Below are 17,435 nucleotides of genomic sequence, written 5' to 3' on the forward strand. Positions count from 1 at the left end.
AGCGCGGCGTCACGTGGGCGGGGCGGCCAGAGTCCGGGGCGCCAGGGCAGCGGCCAGAGTCCGATGGCGGCGGAGCAGGACCCCGAGGGGCGCGCGGCGGCGCGGCCGCTGCTCACCGACCTGTACCAGGCCACCATGGCGCTGGGCTACTGGCGCGCCGGCCGGGCGCAGGAGGCGGCCGAGTTCGAACTCTTCTTCCGCCGCTGCCCGTTCGGCGGAGCCTTCGCCCTGGCCGCGGGGCTGCGCGACTGCGTGCGTTTCGTGCGCGACTTCCGCCTGACGGACGCAGGTAGCCGCCCCCCGGCCCCTCACCCCGCCAGCCCCCCGCCCCCGCCAGCCCCGGCGAGCCCTCGCCACGACGGCCTCTGTCGCCCCCAGACGTGCAGTTCGTGGCCTCGGTGCTGCCCCCAGACACAGACCCCGCGTTCTTCCAGCATCTTCGTGCCCTCGACTGCTCCGGGGTGACGGTGCGGGCCCTGCCCGAGGGCTCCCTCGCCTTCCCCAGCGTGAGTGCCGGGGGAGCGGGGCACGGGGGGTGGGCCAGAGCAGGGCCGGGTGGCGACGAGCTGACAGCCCGCCCCGCAGGTGCCGCTGCTGCAGGTGTCCGGGCCGCTCCTGGTGGTGCAGCTGCTGGAGACGCCGCTCCTCTGCCTGGTCAGCTACGCCAGGTGGGGCCCGGGGCGCCAGGTGGGGCCTGGGGCGGGACACCCGCCTCCCGCCCGAGGCCGGAAGCCTGGGCTCTCCGTGAAGGAGCGCTGACTTCCGGGCCCGGACCCGTGGGGCGTGGCCCCTGGGGGCGGAGCGCTGAGCCGGGGTCCTGGCAGGGGCCTCCGGCTCCCGCTGCTCGGGTCCTCGGGAGAGGCAGCGCTCTGGGTGGCTTCCCGGCCGTCACTGCGGGTCCCCTGCCCCCTTGCTCCCGCAGCCTCGTCGCCACGAACGCCGCGCGGCTTCGCCTGATCGCAGGGCCGGAGAAGCGGCTGCTGGAGCTGGGGCTTCGGCGGGCTCAGGGCCCCGACGGGGGTCTTACCGCCTCTACCTACAGCTACCTGGGCGGTGAGGGCCAGGAGACGGAGGCCTGGTTTGGGGGAGGAGGAGGCCAGCCCTGAGAACCCCCTTCAGTGCCTGAAGTCCCCCAACTTTGCCTGATGCCCTGACCCCAGGCTTCGATGGCAGCAGCAACATGCTCGCAGGACAGCTGCGGGGCGTGCCGGTGGCCGGGACCCTGGCGCACTCCTTCATCACCTCCTTTTCAGGCACCGAGGTGCCCCCTGAACCGGTCAGTACCCCTGTCCCCCCAGCTGGACTCCAGAGGGCAGACCCCCCAAGCCGAGCCCTTCCCAGGGAGCAGGAGAGGCCAGTCCCTGCTCTGTGCACAGGCAGATACCACGCCTGGCCCACCCAAGCCACGCCGGGCAGGTGGTCTCAGTGCGGCACTGGGAAGCTGGCAGGCAGGTGGCTCAGACTCTCTGCTGGGGTTGAACCAGTCCCCACCCTGCGCTCTGGGTCCTCCATCCTTCACCAACTCTTCTCCATAGATGTTGGCTCCAGCGGCTGGTCAGGGCCCCAGGGTGGACCTGGCTGCCTGCGTGGAGACGTGGCTGGAGCGTGTGTGTGGCCACCTGGGGCTGGGGGTGCAGGAGCCACACCGGGGTGAGCGGGCGGCCTTTGTGGCCTATGCCCTGGCCTTTCCCCGGGCCTTCCAGGGCCTGCTGGACACCTACAGTGTGCGGAGGTGAGGCCCGGGCATCCCCCAGGGTGGGCTCAGCAGAGCAGCAGCAGACCCCCTACTCCCATGTCCCCACCTGCAGGAGTGGTCTCCCCAACTTCCTGGCTGTAGCCCTGGCACTGGAGGAGCTGGGCTACCAGGCAGTGGGAGTGAGGCTGGACAGTGGCGACCTGCTTCAGCAGGCTCAGGAGACGCGTGGCGTCTTCCGAACAGTGGCGGCCCAGTGAGTTCCCCTGGCAGGGGCTTTGCCTTCTGAGAGATCCCCTCTGGTTCAGGAATATTGGGATGGGACAGAGGGAGGGAGGGACCGTGCCTCTCCCACCGCGAGGCTCTCTGATACGCTGCTACCTCAGTAGAGGTACTGCAGCCTTGGCAAAGAAGCTGGGGTGGGCTCGCTCAGGGGCCCATAGAGCCAGTGTGGCTGAGGGCAGATTATCAGGTGGCGGGGAGACGGCATGACTGGGTTGGGAGGGGGCCGGGTGAGTCAGGGGCGTTTGAGGGCTGCCCCCGTCACAGGTTCCGGGTGCCCTGGCTGGAGTCCATCCCCATTGCTGTCAGCAACAACATTGATGAGCAGGAGCTGGCCAGGCTGTCCCAGAAGGTAGGCGGGGCAGGGGCAGCCCAGAGGGTGGCTCGGCGGGCCCTGGGCCTGCAGATGCTGGCCGAGCTCATTTCCCCTCCCCCCCAGGGCAGTGAGGTGAACGTCATCGGCATCGGTACTAGCGTGGTCACCTGCCCTCGCCAGCCTTCCCTGGGCTGTGTCTACAAGGTGGAGAGAGTCCGGGGCCCAGTGGGGATGGGCTGGGGATGGACCATGGGTCCGGGGAGAAGGGTCCAGCTAGCTCAGCACCCTGTCCCTGTAGCTGGTGTCCGTGGGAGGCCAGCCGCGGATGAAGCTGACCGAGGACCCCGAGAAGCAGACATTGCCTGGAAGCAAGGCTGCCTTCCGGCTCCTGGGCTCCGATGGTGAGGCCCCGCCCACCCTCCGCAGTTGAGCTCAAGGCCCCAGGCCCCGTGCATGCTTGGCGCCCTCACATGCGCACCCACGCAGGGGCTCTGCTGTTAGACGTGCTGCAGTTAGCAGAGGAGCCACCTCCCCAGGCTGGCCAGGAGCTCAGAGTCTGGCCTCGAGGGACCCAGGAGTCCTGTACCGTGAGGCCGGTGCACGTGGAGCCGCTGCTGCGACTCTGGGTCCAGCAGGGACAGGTGACCGCCCCTAGCCACCCACCCCCTTAGCCTGCACCTTCAACTCAAATCAAGCTCGGACATCTGACCTCGAGCCAGCCCCTTCCTCCCTCTTCCCCCCAGCTGTGTGAGCCCCTCCCATCTCTGGCCGAATCTAGAGCCTTCGCCCAGCAGTCCCTGAGCCGTCTGAGTCCTGCCCACAGGTGGCTCGAGCAGCCTGCGCTGTACCAGGTGGGTGTAGGGCCCACATCATCAACCCGCCCTGTGCCCTCTCTCCCTCCATGGCCACCCATGGTCCCCCCCTCTCCTCCCTGCAGGTGGCGCTGTCTGAGAAGCTCCGGGCCCTGGTGGACAGACTGAGTGCAGAGGTGCCCTCTGAGAATCCCCTGCTGGGAGCTGCCTGAAATGAACATGAGTCACTCACTATCCCCACAGCTTGTCATGTGTCATTTCTTCACCCAGCCTGCCACTCACTGGACCCCCAGGGCTTCCCAGGGTGGGCTGGAGTCAGGAATCAGCATGAGGGTTCATCCTCCCAGGGAAGACCCCAGCCCAGCCAGGGCAGGTAGGCAGCCCCGTGCTGAGGCCTGAGGTCGGCTAAGGCCGGTGGGGTGGGGGTCGTTATCTGAGGCCTGGGGAGCTGGACTGTAGGAGCAGATCCGGGCAGGACAGGGCAGGGCTGTGGGGAAAGGGAGGGGGCTTTGGTGCCCAACTAGGAGCTGGGGGGGTTGGTTACTGGAAGACCGCTCCATGCTAGAGGCCCGAGGCGGGCTGGGGATCCAGCCCAGATGGGGGGGCTCCGGGATGCCCCCCGGGCGGGGCAGGCTCGGTGGACGCCTCAAGCTTCCCCAGCCAAGGAGAGGCCTGGGTGTCCCCTGCCACTGCTGCTGCCAGCTCTGTGGGACCCTGTACCCCTGGGCCCCACCCATCTGGCTCCCTGTCGGCCCTGGCATCTGTCACGGCACGGACTAGGCCTGGGCCTTGGGGACCCAGCTCCCGCCCCTGCAGTCCTGGGAAAGGAGAGGAGGGCTCGGGGCCTGCCTGCACTAGAGCTGGTGGAGGTGAGGGAGCAGGGACTGGCTCAGCTCTGGGCACCTGGCCAGGGTCCTGGGCTGGCCCTGCCCCTGTGCGAGCAGGCTCGTCGGGTCTCCACCGGCTTTGCCTCCGGAGGAGCCACTCAGGAGAGGTTGGAGGCCCTGCGGGACAGAGGGCGGGGCCTGGGCTTCTCCCGCCTGGGCGGGGGACACAAGCAGGCCAGGACGAGGGGGAGTGCCGACTGTCCAGGGTGCTTCCCGGAGCACTTCTGCCTGCCCAGGTATTTGGCCAGACCAGCTCTTCTGGCTCCCCTGGACCAGGCTGGGCAGTGGCCGCTGCGCTGCTGGGTGAGGGCGACAGCGGGGATTTGGGGCAGAGGCCCGGTCAGGCCAGCCCTGGGGAGCAGGAGGCTCGGAGAGAGACACAGACTCCGCCCGCCACCGCCACACACACAGCAGGACACACACCAGGCCCCAGGTACCCACAGGTCACCACTTCTGAGCTTTACACTTCCTCAGTGCCAGGACCCAGACACTCCCCCACCCACCCACCGTGATCCATCCAGTGATGTCAGTCACCTGCAAGGGCACCTGGGAGGCACAGGGCAGCTCCTCTTGCTTCCGGCTCCCCCCCAGGGCTGCTCCAAATCATCCCCATGCCCGGGATGTCCGGCCGGGTCAGGATGCAGAGAGGAGAGCCCAGCCCCCGGCCGCAAGTGCAGCCTGGACCTGACTGCTTCTTTAGGGCTGAATCAGGCGAGGCCTCAGCTCAGGGCTGGGCCCAGACTTCTAAAACGTGCTGGGGCCTCCTCAGAGCTGTCTACACCTGCCCAGGATTCCCTGCCCAGACGGGTCGGAAGTCGGGGTCAGGGACCCTTCCCCCCCCCCCTTGCAGATCCACTGTCTCCCAGGGACCTTGCCCTTTTCCCAGGTCCTGGTGGACAGAGCCTAGGCTGGCCACTCACCAACAACAGTCTGGGCGGGAAGACCCTTCAAAAGCCCCTGCAGGCACCACACCTGGGGACACCCCCGTGTGGCTCCCCGACCTCCCGCCCCCACAGAGCATGCACACGCACATGCACCCACACGCTGCCACGCCTGTCCCTGGGCCCACCTGCCTGGGGCCTGCTTCTAGGTCAGGCCTGGGCACGGCTTCTGGGAGGACCAGTGCCAGGTGCTGCAGGCTGAGCCCGGCTGAGCAGCTCAGTGTGTGCGGCGGCCATGGCTGGGGGCGCGTGGGACTGGGCCCAGGGGGCTCCCGTGGGAGCCCTAACCCTGACGGCTCTGGCTGAAGGGATCCGGGCCAGCCAGGGGCAGCCCCCGGGACCCCCTTCCACCGGCCCTCATCCCGAACCTGAGCTTGAACGCGGGGTAGAGCCTGGGCGGGCAGCCGCCATTTCCCCAGCTGGCAGTGAGCCCTTCTCCCAGCCTCCTACCCAGGAGCCAGTCCCTGAGGGACCCGGTCTTCATCTGGTGAGCAGGAGGGATGCCTGGGGGGTAAAGGGGGACGGAGCTGGGAAAAAACAGAAAGGCCACGGGGGTTTTGTCAAGAGCTGGGACAGGGTGGGGAGGAAGAGAGTGTGAGAGGCAAGGGGGTCTCATAGTCTCCCCTCGCCCCCACTCCCAGACTCCCCAGAGTTCCTTGGAAGAGGGGGCCCTCGCAGACCCGGCGTCGTACACGGCTGCCTGTCTGGACGAGGCTGGCTTTGCGGGAACGCAGGCGACAGCACTCACCCTGTCCTCAGCCCTGGAGGCCTGGGGGGAGTGGCTGGAGGACCAGGTTAGCCCCCGTCCCCTCCCTGCCCTTGGAGTCTCCCGCCTGGTCCCCTCTAGGGTTGGGGGCTAGAGGGAGCAGCCCCCTTCAGGCCGCAGCTGCTTGGTCAGGGTACTGAGGGTAACGTGCAGGGGTCACGGAGACTGGACCACTGACGTCCGCCCCTCCACGCCAGGTGCACGGCCTTGTGCGAGGGCCGCTGGCACAGGTGCCCAGCCTGGCAGAGTGGAGGCCCCAGCGGGCGGCCCTGCAGGTGCTGAGCACACTGGCCCTGGAGCACTGTCGGGCCGTGGTGTGTGCACTGCTGCCGTGCTCACTGTCCCCGGACCGGTAACCCGCCCCGCCCCGCCAGACGCCGCATCCGCCCCGCGGCCCGACGCAGCTTCCCTCCCCTTTCCGGCTTGTTGTGGAGACTGGCCCAGGGTGGGGTGGGTCACAGCGGGGCAGGGCCTTCCCTGCCTTCCACTCCTGCCTCTCACCCACTGAGGGTCCTCAGGGCTGGCTTCCAGGCTTGGGGCCTGCCTTCTCTCTCCAGGCCTCTCCTGCAGCCCAGCCCGGCGGGGTGTGCTTCCGAGCAAGCCAGGTGGCTGCTGCACCCCAGCGCCCATGGCTCTTTGGTGAGTCTGCCCCAGGAGAGCTACCCGTGGCTTTGCTCTCCACGGTGATTGTTCGTGATGCCAGGCCTGTCTCACCGCTACTGGCCAAACAGGGTCTGCGTGGTCCCGCCGGGCAGCTGATCCTGCAGACTTGGCTCCGTTGTGGTCTCTGCACAGATGCCACTTGTTTTGTTTCTCTGGGATTGCGGGGTTGATTACCTGCCCCTCCTCCTGCTGGAGTCCCAGTGGCCGCCTCCCTGACCTGGAGACGCCCCTCATCCCAGCGCCAGGCCCTGGCTCACACGCCCGTGCCCCCAGGGCGGCAGCCGAGCTTTGGCGTGGCCTGAGCCAGAACCAGCGCGTGAATGGGCAGGTGCTGGTGCAGCTGCTGTGGGTGCTAAAGGGCTCGGCCAGATGCCAGCTGGAGGCACTGGTGGTAGGTGGCATTGCCAGGGACTCCCCTGGCCCTGGCCCAAGGGGACAGGAGCGTCTGGGCTCAGGGGTTTGGGGGCAGCAGGCTCTCACCTGAGTCACACCCATCCATAACGTCTCTCAAGCATAGAGGCTTTGTCCTCGCCCTGTCTGCAGTGTCTGAGCCTGAATGAGCCCCTCGTTCCATAGGCCACTCGTGCCCTTGGGGAGATGCTGGCTGTGTCAGGCCGCGTGGGCGCCACGCGGGGGTTCTACCCGCATCTTCTCCTTGTGCTGGTCACACAGCTACATGAGCTGGCCCGGGACCCATGCCCGGGCCGGCACGGGAACGCGAGCGTGCTGACCCTGTGTCCCCCCGCCCAGCTGTTGCAGAGCCGGCCCACCACACGGCTTCTGCGGGAGGAGGTCATCCTGGACCGGCTCTGCGCTTGGCAGGGCGACCCCGAGCCCACCGTGCACTGGCTGGGCCTGCTGGGCCTCGGCCACCTGGCGCTGAACCGCAGGAAGGTGAGGGGCAGGACTGGGCGGGGTCTGGGCGGGGTCTGCGAGGGGTCTCCCACGAGTCCCCGTCCCTGCAGGTGCGTCACGTGAGCACGCTGCTGCCCGCGCTCCTGGGCGCCCTGGGCGAGGGTGGCGCGCGGCTCGTGGGCGCCGCACTGGGGACGCTGCGGAGGGTCCTGATGCGGCCACGGGCGCCGGTGCGGCTCCTGGGCGCGGAGCTGGGACCGCTCCTCCCACCGCTTGTGGAAGACGTGAGCCCGCCCCTCAGGCCCCGCCCCTCCCGCCGTCACCACCCCCTCCCCAGGCTCTCCCAGGGTTCCCCAACCAGGCCCCGCTCCTGGCCCCCAGATCACGCCCCCAGACGGCAGCCCCCCGGACACCCTCTCTCTGCTGGCTCCGCCCTGACCGCGCCCTGCTATGCAGGCCCGGGACTCGGTCCGCGCCTCGGCGGTCGGGCTCCTCGGGACGCTGGTGCGGCGCGGCTGGGGCGGGCTCCGGGTGGGACTCCGCGGCCCCCTGCGGAAGCTGGTGCTGCAGAGTCTCGTGCCGCTGCTGTTGCGACTGTATGACCCCAGCCGGGACACCAATGAGGTCAGTCCCCCCAAGACTGTCCCAGGGCTGTCTCCATCCAGCCCCACCCATTCCCACGACAGCTGCCTCTCCAAAGATTACAGGTCGGGGACTTCTCCCAGGACCTCAGGTGCAGGTGACATGCGCAGCCAGGTTCCTGGTCTTTCCTGGGCCGCCTGCGCCTCCACCCCTCATCCTGGCCACCTCCCCCCTCCCAGGCCATTTCTTGCCACTTTCTGTGCTCCTAACCTTGCTGCCTTCCCCTGTTCCAGAGCTCAGAGTGGACCCTGACCCTCTGTGACCAGGCCCTGCGCTGGGGCCTACTGGAGGAGATGGTCACCGTGGCCCACTGCAACAGCCCTGAGGCCCTAAGCTGCATCTGCCACCGCCTGGTCAGTTGGGGGAGGACAGTGACAATGATGGGGTATATGGTCAGCTGCCCGCTTGGTCCAATATACACCAGGGCCACTCCCCCCAAACTGAGCCTTCCCACCCTTGCAGTCAAGGTGGTGGCAGGTCTAAAGCCTCAGGTCCTGATGCCATGTCCCGGGGGATCCCCAGGGCCCTCAGCCCCTGGACTCACCTCTGCGGCCTCCTTCCCATGCAGAATTGGCCCTCCTGTCCTGCTATGAGCCCTTCTGTCCCCAGGTTTAGGGGTACCCGAGTCACGTGCCCCGCTTCCTGAGCCAGACCCAGGGCTACCTGCGGAGCCCACAGGACTCCCTGCGCTGGGCAGCTGTGGTGCTCGTGGGTAAGGCAGTCCTGGTGTCACACTGTCCCTTGCACCTAGGGCTCTGGGAGCTGGGCCAGCCCCTCCCTGCTGTGGGCAGGGGCCAGCACTCAGGGTTTGCTTTGGTCCAGGCTTCCTGGTCCATCACTCAAGCCCCCGCCGCATCAACCAGGACCTGCTAGACAATCTGTTCCAGGGTGAGGACCCGACTCACCGGGGCATGGGGTTCCGGAAAGGTGGTGGGCGCTAGGGCGGAGCGGATGGGGATGGGTGGATGGAGAGCTGGGGCCCTGGGGCCCTCCCGCGCCATGAACTGCCCTGTCCCCCACAGACCTGGGGCAGCTGCAGAGTGACCCTGAGCCCACTGTGGTGGCAGCGGCACAAGCGTCCACCCAGCAGGTGGTGCTGCGGGCTCAGGCACAGCACCCTCCCTGCCGTGGGTGCCTCCTGCGCCTTCCCTGCCCGGGCCAGCGCCGCGCCCACCCTGCCCGGCCCCCACCAGTCTACAGAGACAGCCCGTTCCAGCACCACCAGAGCCCCGCTGGCCCCTGGGGCTGCTTAGGACCAGGCTGAGCCCGACTGGCCCGCCCCCCACCGCTCTGCGGCCAGTCTTAGCAGGGGCACATCTGCAGAAGAGGCCCCCCCTTGAGGGGCACCCTGGGCTCGGTGCTGGGCACCAATGCCTGCCCCCCGGAGCCACGCAAGGCCTGTTGCACACAAAGACCCCTCTCCGGGAGCTCACCCCCCCAGACAGCCCTACGACCTAGAGGGGGCACGCACCTTCTGACGGAGCACCATTTCGCCCTCAGCCTCTTGCCTCGCACACCCCTGAGTCCATCTGTCCCCCCTCAGCCCCCTGCCTGGATGACACCTGACCTCCCGGGCCGAGGCCTGGTGGGGGCCACTGTGAAGCTGACACAGCCCTGGGAGCCGGCGCCGTGATAGGCCGCCCTCTGCCTGGGCCCTCCCGGCCGCCCCAGCAGCCCATCACTCCTCGTCACGTGCTCCACTCCTGGCTGGCCATGTCCTGGCCTGAGGTTCTGAGGTTCCTGGCCAAGAAGCACTGATCTGTCCTCCTGTCCACACCCGCTGCCCCACAGCCTGGCCCCGTTCCTGCCCCTCCCCCGCACTTACCGTGTCAGACCCCACCTGGGCCTTCTCCGGAAGCTGTCCCCGACCTCCCCACTGGACAGCACGGACCCGAGATGACACCTGCGGGCTCAGGTGTGGGCTGCCAGCATTCGCACCCCACTAGGCTGAGCTGTCGCACCGGCACCCCAGCACCCTGCTCAGGGGTGAATGGAGGCGTGACTGGACATGTGGGGAAGAGGGCCCTCAGGACGGCTCCGAGGCCGTGACCCAATCCATCCAGACCCTGGACGGGCGGCTTCCTCCACCTGGAGTGCCCACCTTGAGGTGTCCTCTTGCCCTTTCAGGGCCCCCCCAATGCTGCCTCCTCCTCAGAGGAGGCCTCAACTCACACAGCCTCTTGGAGGCTGGGGTCCTGCCCATCCCTGTGGAAAGCGTTTAAAATAAACACAGGGATCCAAGGGGTTCAGCGTCTGTCTGGGGCCTGGGTCTGGGCCAAGGCTGGGTTCTGATGCGCTGGGCCTGGTCCGAGATCGGGCTGGGGCTGAGATTACAAGGAAGACAGCACGTAGCCAGGAGTTTGGGTCGGCTCCGGGGTGGGCGGAAGGCCAGGCAGGTTCCACCCTGAGCTGAGAAGCTGTGCTTTGGGCCTACGCATGCCGAGCCAATGGGGCCGGGGCTCAGCAGGAAGGGGTTGGGGTCTCCTCGTAGGTCATTCCCAGGGCAGGGGAGGCTCGGGCCGAGGGCACTGGTCTGTGTGAAGCCAGGGGCATGGTTTGGGGTATTGGTTCGGCTTCTCCAAAGCAGATGCCCAAACTGGATTAAGCTACAAGAAATATATCGGGGTACACGCTGGAGAGGCCAGGAGGCTGTCAGACGCCCGTGAAGGAGAGGAGGACGGAAGGAAGGGAGGTTGGTGGGAATGTCCTCAGGGGGTTCTTCAGCCTGTCACCCATCAAGGAGGCTCCAGCTCCCAGGCCTGGGGGTCCCTCCTCAGCTTCCATGGCTGCAGGTGGGGCCCACGAGGAGCACCCTCACAGCCGCCCGACTTGGTCTGGGTCTGGGCCTGGGCTCAGCAGGAGCCTGGCGGACCTCAGTGGCAGCCCCCATGGGCAGAAGCAAGCCTGGCCCCCACTGCTTGCAGCTGAGGAGCCAGAAGCTGGGTGAGCATTGGATGCCCATTTCCCCCACCAGGCACACGCTTGTCCCACTGCAGAGCACAGCTGGGCAGGCTAGTGGCAACCCCCACAGTGACGCCCACTGGAAAGGAGAGCCCAGCCTCAGATGAGGGCTCGGGCAGGCAGCACCCCCCCTCTTCTCGCGACACCTCCGTGATGCCTGGGCTTCTTAGGCCTGGGAGCCCGTACTCCTCCCTGTAGCAGGCCAGTTGGCGTGCAGGCTTCTCTTGGATGATCAGTCTTGTGTGCAAGACTGCCTTGCCGTGGTCCCCTGCCCCATCGCTGGAAGCCCTGCTAGACTCCCTGCTTGCCAGGTGTTGGGTTCACTCAGAGCCTGTTGCTTTGTCCTGGGAGTGTAACCCTTCTCGGGGATTTCTCTGCTGGGATCCTCAGGGAGGCTCCAGGTGGATCAGTGCTGCCGTAGCCCTGCTCCCAGGCGAGCATCGCTGGTTGAGTGTCCAGGCTGTCCAGGCTCTTCCAGTCCCGTCCCCCTTGGTTTTGCCTTTCAAGTCCTGCCCTCAGCCCCCAGGTCCCTCCCCATGTGAGGCCCCATCCCCATCGCTGCCCGACCCCTGACATAGGGCCCCTCGAAAGCTCAGTGAGCATTTTCCCTTTGTTCATCACATTTATTGTCTTTCCTCAACTCCCAGGCCTTGTGGGGGCTGCCCACGTGGCTGGGTGTGGCTCCTGGCCGCTGGGTGGGCATGAGCTCTGCCCCGACTAGAGAGCTGCCCTGCGGGCAGGCTGCAGGCTAGCAGAGCCGGCTCAGCCTGAGCAGCAGTGCGAGGCAGGCGTAAAGCGCACTCGCACGGCCCTGGGCCTCCGGTTTCCAGCACACCTGGGGGGCGCCCACCTGTGGCTCAAGGCCGCACTCCTCCAGCAGGACCCAGGTGGGCGCCTCTGAGCCCCAGCTGCTCCCCAGGGGCTCGCGCGGCAGGGGCGCGGCCCTGTGCTCCTGCCGTGGGGCGCTCTGCTCCAAAAGGTTCTCCACCTGGCAGAACAGGGCGGGGGGCTGCCAGGGGGCCCGGGTTCTGGCGCCCCCGCGCCCCAGCCCAGATGCACTGGGCCCGCACCTCCGGCACAGCCCCTCCCCTGCAAGCCGGGCCCACTCACCAGTTTGAACGCCCCTGACAGGGCCCCCATCTCCAGCACCTCAGCCAGCAGCACGCGCTGGGTTGCACTCAGCGCTGGGGAGAGACCTTGGGTGAGAGGGGTTCCGGAAGGCCGGCTAGGGAAGCCCACACTCCTGCTCCCTGCCTGTCCCACCCCCGGAGCCCCTCACCAGCTAGAGCTTGCAGCAGGTAGAAGACGGGGCCGGCAAGTCTCTTTTCCAGCCTTCTGGAGGAGAACACCAGGCACTCGAGGACAGCACCCACCGGACCATCCCGAGACTCCAAAAGCCCGCCACGCAGGCCGTGCTCCAGCTGGGGGTGAGGGCGTGGGGCGGGTGGGTGAGCGCGGGGGCGGGGCGCAGGCACCAGCTCTGCCCGCCTCACCCCGCCCCAGCTCGCCCCCCACCCACCCACCACCCCTGCACGCCCCCCACGCCCCACCCAGCTCTCTCACCGACTCATCCAGGGCTTGCAGGGCGGCCTCGTCCCGCAGCACCTGCCCGAGGGCCCCCAGCAGCTGCCGACAAGGCTCCCTGGACAAGCCCTCCAGGCCCACGGCCCAAGCCTCCACTTCTGCCTGCAGGCCCTGGAAGCCTTCGGTGGTCGCCAACCGGTCCTCCATGGGCCCATCTGTGGGGACAGGGCTGCCATTGCCCAGGTACCCACGTGGCCCCGGGGAGCCCTGGTTATGGAGGGCAGACCACAGGGGGGCAGAAGGGGAGCCCACCAGGGGGGTGGCCAAGAAGGTACGGACCCGACAGGAACTTGAAGCGGAGAGAGAGAAATTTTGTGGAGGTGAGGCAGGAGGACCGCTGCAGCTGGCCACCTGCAATGTAGGAGGGCCTGTAGTCTGGACGAGGCAGGGCTGGTCAGCGCAGGGCTGGGTCCCCGAGCCAGAGAGGCCTGAGGCCTCCCCTCGGCCCTCACAGCCTGTCACCACCACCCCAGTACTGGCAGCCCGGGACAGGGAGCAAGGTCGAACCAGGCTGGTGTCAGCCTGTCACCGTGTCACCCGTGTGTGTGTGTGTGTGTGTGTGCGCGCGCGTGTGTGCGTCCCCCGGCTGTGCTGTGCTGGGCAGGAGAATGCCTCATCAGCTCATCCCATTGCCCAGGTCCACAGGCCTCACCTTCCTGCTGTGGCCTGAAGGTCGTCTGCTTCTTGTCCGGGAAGAAGAGGATGTCTGGCAGCCAGACAGGAGCAGAGGTGGGAAAGCAGGTTGGCGGGGCACTTGGCATCTCCCTCCCAAGCTGGGACCCCCTGTGCAGTACCCCCATTGTGCCCCAACCTCCCAAATGCCAGAGCAAGGGACCCTCGGCCACCCCGACCCAGATGCCCCCAGTGACCCCTGGGGGCTCTTCCAGGCCTCTCTGCCTCTCTGCCATGGAGTCTGGGCCCCAGAAGTCACCGTGATCCTGGCTCACCCCAGTCAGAGCCCATAACCAGCTGGGCCACCCGAAAGGCGAGGATGCTGCCCGCGGGGATGGTGACCATCTTGTTCTGGCTCAGGTGGCCCTCGCCTCTGCCCTGACAGATGGATACGGGCTCAGGACTGGGCTCTGGGTCGTGGGGCCAGACGTAACAGGGTGCTGGTGGCAGGGGTCTGCCCCACTCTGCCTCCCCAGCCCGAGCCCCCGCACACCTGCAAGCCCATGGCTCCCGGAAGTGCAAACTGGCCGGAGCCCTCCTGCTTTTGGGTCCAGGTGACTTCCACCTCCTGCTGTGTCTGCAGCACCTCGGTCACGACGAACACGTCATCCCCACGATTCCGCAGCTGCTGCAGGACTTTGTGCTCAGGCCGCCGCAAGCGCCTGTGGTGAGCAGACCAATGGGAAGCTCGCAGCGGTGCACCCTGCGCTCCCCTCCCCCTGCCACGGGGCGGGCTTCCGTTCCCTGGACCTCAGCCTTTGTGGCCATAGGGGTTGGGGGCGGTGACACGGCCGAGGAGACCGAGAGCTCTGTGGATGCCCAGGCACGGGATACCCATCATTCCCTCCCTGGTGGTCCCGACAATGTTTGTGAGTGGGTGGGGTGCAGGAAGAAAAGACAAGGTCCAGTGGGGACGGGTGGACACCTGAAGACCTCTGGAGGGGCCCACCCTGTTGGCCGGTTGCTCACCTGGCTGCTCTCTCCCTCCACTCCCTGCCGCTCCCAGGGTTCAAATCTCATGTCTCCGCTCTGAGCTAATGGTCCTTCTCCCCAGGGTCCCTGTGTCTGCTCCACCCCAGCAGCCCAGCCCCCTCGCAGTGGGACTTGGTCTGACCCCTGACCCTAGGGCCCTGCCTGGCCGCCCTGGCCCGCAGGATGCAGGCCCCCAGGACCTCTGCAGCCCCCTTCCCTGCCCACTGGTCCCAGCATGCCCCTGCCTCTGGGACTTCCCTCAGCCTGGCAGAGACCCCCTGTGACTCCTGCTGCCCCGAGGTCCTGACCCAGAGGCTGCCCAGTTTCAGCAGGGCCCCGCCACCCCAGGGCTCACCTCTCTCGATGCATGGCTTCCCAGGTGTTGGGCGCCACTCGCAGCGTGCACACGATCATCGAGGCGCTGGAGCTGCCGGACACCGCGGCCCCGCCTGACAGCTTCCCCTGTCCTGGGGCCGCCAGCTCCACGCTGCCCTGCATCTTCCCATCCATAGCATCGTGGAAATGGAAGGTGTTGCCACACTCCACAGCTGGAGCAAGACCAGAGCTGAGGCCCATCCCACCATCCGCCGCCTTTCCCCCCGGGCGGAGGGGCCTCTGAAAAGTGCCTGCCCTCTGGAAGCAGGAGCCCAGAGGCCCAGAGCAGGTGGCAGCGGGCCTGCCCCCTCCTCCCCCGACCCGACCCATGGCTCTGACAGTGCCAAGTGGGGTACCTGGCTCTGGGGCGTCGGGCTCCAGGATGTCCCTGATGGACAGGTTGACACGTGTGTAGCGGTGTTTCCAGAACCGTGAACTCGAGGACTTCCTGCCCAAAAGGCAGTAGAGCTGGAAGCTGGTGGAGCTCTGCAGGCTGTCCACAGGGGTGAGCTCCCCACCGTGGTCCAGCTCCTGGACCACGCTCCTGACCACCCTTGCAAAGGCCGATGCCATGCTCCTGAGGAGGGCAGCTGGGCCAGGCCTTGCACCCGCAGGGCTGGAAGAGGGCGGGCGGCAGAGGGGGAAGGTAGGTGCCTGGACGTCTCCAGTGATGGGGAGCTCTTTCCCTCCAAAGCAGTCCTGCTTGGCTAGTCCTGGGATGCTCTGACTGGCAGAAGGCGCTTGCTGACTATCACCCAACACAAAGACAAGCAGAAGCACACCCGGGCATCCACTAGTCCATCTTTCCAAGGGGCCATGAGCACCTCCAGGGTGGGGCGTCATTCACAGCCCTCAGTGGGACTCAGGCCACGCACACCAGCTGTTCTGTGATCAGAGTGCCCACATGGAGCCCGAGAAAGCCCTGGGACTCAGCGCTTGGGGCGGGGGGGCAGCCCTGGCCACCCACCAAGGCCTCTTGTCCCTCTGTCACTTCAACAAGGCTTAGGGCTGCTCACGAAAAGCAGCCACTGAGGAAGGGCAGGGCAAGGCTGGGGCCTTGGAGTGACCCCGAGCCACTGCTCTGTCTGCTGTAGCAGCTCCCCCCGCTGGCTGAGGTGTTCAGAGGGCGGGGGAAGAATCAGAAGCCATCACTTCCTGGGCAGTTGGTGCAAAGGCCCACAGCAAGGCCCAGCCAAAGTGTCCCCAGCTCCTAGACGTGTCCTCCAGGGCTTTCTCTGCGCCCAAAGCTCCGTGAGCCACTAGTCTGTCTTCGGGGGTCAGAAGCCAATGTGGGCCTGACTCAGGACCCAGGACATCTGGGCTCCAGGCACGGGGGCCAGCCCTTAGGAAGCCTCTGAGCTTCAGGGATGGTCTGAAGTCTGAGAGTGGCCCAAGGAGCACCTAGAGGGCCTACCTGGAGTTAAGCCCAAACCAGCCGGGCTGGGGAGGGCACCCCCTTCCCAGAGGCCTGGGGCTTCCCCAAACCTGTCTGGGATTGCGAGTCCTTGGGGGGCTTGGGGAAGCCGCAGAAGGGTGCCCGGACCAGGTCTCCACCCAGAGGAGCTGGCCTCCCCCCACCCAGCACTAGGGAGAGCCCCCCCCGGAACCAGGGCAGGCAGTGGGGTGCGGCGCGCAGGGGCGGGGAGCAGCTCACCGTGACCGTGACTGTTGCGTGCCTGCGCCCACAGAGCTGAAGCCAGGCCGCTCTGCTGGCTGGGGTCGGAGGGCTCTGCCCCGGAGCTGCCGAGCTAGCACACAACCCAAAGTTTCCCAGATCCAGAAGTGAAACCTCGGCCGGCCTGCAGCAGCCACAGCCCGGAAACCCCCGTGAGCCCGCCCCCGCAGCCTCAGCCTGGCGAGGGTGGGGGAGGGTCAGGGTGCGCCAGCTCGTGCTCCACCCGCTGCTGCCTCCAACTGCTGGGCACTAACTGCTGGGCGCTTCTTCAGTCCTTCTCTCTGGAAACTCTGGGCCACGGCAAAGGGTCTGAAGAGACATTTCCTCAAAGAAAATGTATTGCTACAAATGGCCAACAAGCGCACAAAAAGATGCTCACGCCATTTGCTGTCAGGGAACTGCAGATCAAACTGCAGAAGATGCTGCTTCACACCCCATAGATAACTGTATAGAAGAGAAGTAACGAGTGTTGGGGAAGATGGGGGAAATTGGAGCCTCACACACTACTGGGAATGTAAATGGATGCAAAAGAGTCTGGCAGTTCCTCAAAAAGTTAAACAGAGAATTACCATTAGATCTCATTCATTCCACTGCTAGGTGTGTATTCAAGAGAAGTGGAAACATATGTTCACGCAAAAACCGGCACATGGATGTTCCCACAACATTACTGTTAACAGCCAAAACTCAGAAGCACCGCAAAATGTCCATCTGTGGAAGCACAGACAATGTGGTCAGTGCATACGATGGAAGACACAGGATGGTGTGGTGCTCAGTCATACAAAGGAATGAAGTTGTGACTCACGGCACAACGTAGATGGACCTCAAAACATTATGCCAAGTGAAAGAAGGCAGACGTGAAAGACAACATCTCACGGGATTCATGTATGCAAATTGTTTAGAACAGGCGAACCAGAAAGCAGCTTAGTAGTTGCCAGGTGCTGCGGGGAGGGGGAGGGGGAGTGACACAGCCTCTTTTGGGGAGTGGAAATGTTCTCAACTCTGAATACGCTAAAAGCCCCAGAGTTCCACACTTTTAATGGGTGAACTGTACGGTATGTGAATTGTATCTCAATAAAGCTGTTACTTTGAAAAGCTGAAGCCAGGCCTGTCTCAGGTTCTCAACACCCTTACTCTCTTGGGCTGCTTGCGGATCATGTCCAGTGCAAGGCAGCCAGGAGCCCCATGCCCCCTTTTCTCCACCACTCCACCGCCACATCCTGCCTCTGGGCCCTGTGACACTCTGGAGCCCGCACCAGGGCCCCTGCCAGTTGGCTGGCCTGAGACTCACCCCGAAGGCTCCGCCACATGCACTAATTCGAGCCATGAGTGTTTATCAGCA

At 66.2% G+C, this 17,435-nt stretch overlaps 3 protein-coding genes across 7 annotated transcripts; 2 read left to right on the forward strand and 1 right to left on the reverse strand.

Moving 5' to 3' along the window:
- The first annotated feature begins 6 nt into the window (after positions 1-6).
- Positions 7-3,343, forward strand: NAPRT (nicotinate phosphoribosyltransferase). 2 transcript variants are annotated; one of them, XM_067712658.1, is made up of 13 exons: positions 8-289; positions 379-506; positions 586-668; positions 923-1,053; positions 1,161-1,276; positions 1,536-1,732; positions 1,809-1,949; positions 2,243-2,327; positions 2,415-2,495; positions 2,590-2,692; positions 2,778-2,932; positions 3,035-3,142; positions 3,229-3,343. In XM_067712658.1, the coding sequence occupies exons 1-13, from the start codon at positions 64-66 to the stop codon at positions 3,313-3,315; spliced, it is 1,641 nt and encodes a 546-aa protein (XP_067568759.1). In that variant the 5' UTR covers positions 8-63; the 3' UTR covers positions 3,316-3,343. The 2 variants fall into 2 exon arrangements, with proteins under 2 accessions (XP_067568760.1, XP_067568759.1); XM_067712659.1 differs by lacking the exon at positions 2,415-2,495 and having other exon boundaries at positions 7-289.
- Positions 3,344-5,166: 1,823 nt separating this feature from the next.
- Positions 5,167-10,096, forward strand: MROH6 (maestro heat like repeat family member 6). Its single transcript, XM_067712670.1, is given in 11 exon segments — positions 5,167-5,418; positions 5,573-5,725; positions 5,895-6,049; positions 6,634-6,751; positions 6,937-7,254; positions 7,326-7,499; positions 7,672-7,839; positions 8,091-8,210; positions 8,467-8,569; positions 8,680-8,745; positions 8,880-10,096. Coding segments are annotated over 11 exon segments (1,869 nt in total). The 3' UTR covers positions 9,122-10,096.
- A 1,324-nt stretch (positions 10,097-11,420) lies between these two features.
- On the reverse strand, positions 11,421-16,288 carry GSDMD (gasdermin D). Of its 4 annotated transcripts, none has more exons than XM_067712674.1 (11): positions 16,076-16,288; positions 14,778-14,869; positions 14,402-14,594; positions 13,568-13,736; positions 13,350-13,452; positions 13,055-13,108; positions 12,682-12,753; positions 12,382-12,557; positions 12,098-12,239; positions 11,929-12,002; positions 11,421-11,806 (listed from the first exon to the last, which is right to left on the reverse strand). In XM_067712674.1, the coding sequence occupies exons 3-11, from the start codon at positions 14,554-14,556 to the stop codon at positions 11,567-11,569; spliced, it is 1,185 nt and encodes a 394-aa protein (XP_067568775.1). In that variant the 5' UTR covers positions 14,557-14,594; positions 14,778-14,869; positions 16,076-16,288; the 3' UTR covers positions 11,421-11,566. The 4 variants fall into 4 exon arrangements, with proteins under 4 accessions (XP_067568775.1, XP_067568774.1, XP_067568773.1 ...); XM_067712673.1 differs by having other exon boundaries at positions 14,778-14,998; positions 16,076-16,234; XM_067712672.1 differs by having other exon boundaries at positions 14,778-15,037; positions 16,076-16,234.
- Positions 16,289-17,435: the final 1,147 nt, after the last annotated feature.

The sequence above is a fragment of the Pseudorca crassidens genome, chromosome 17 (assembly GCF_039906515.1).
Source record: "Pseudorca crassidens isolate mPseCra1 chromosome 17, mPseCra1.hap1, whole genome shotgun sequence".
Lineage (NCBI taxonomy): Eukaryota > Metazoa > Chordata > Mammalia > Artiodactyla > Delphinidae > Pseudorca > Pseudorca crassidens.

Coding starts and splice junctions, on each gene's coding strand:
- GSDMD (XM_067712671.1), bottom strand. CDS start 15,264: ATGACGCCCCACCCTGGAGGTGCTCATGGCCCCTTGGAAAGATGGACT. Junction 12,003..12,097: donor CCTGCTGCAAGCTCTAGCTG/GTGAGGGGCTCC, acceptor GTCTCTCCCCAG/CGCTGAGTGCAACCCAGCGC. Junction 11,807..11,928: donor TGTCAGGGGCGTTCAAACTG/GTGAGTGGGCCC, acceptor CTGTTCTGCCAG/GTGGAGAACCTTTTGGAGCA.
- NAPRT (XM_067712658.1), top strand. CDS start 64: ATGGCGGCGGAGCAGGACCCCGAGGGGCGCGCGGCGGCGCGGCCGCTG. Junction 1,950..2,242: donor TTCCGAACAGTGGCGGCCCA/GTGAGTTCCCCT, acceptor CCCCCGTCACAG/GTTCCGGGTGCCCTGGCTGG. Junction 2,496..2,589: donor CCCTGGGCTGTGTCTACAAG/GTGGAGAGAGTC, acceptor CTGTCCCTGTAG/CTGGTGTCCGTGGGAGGCCA.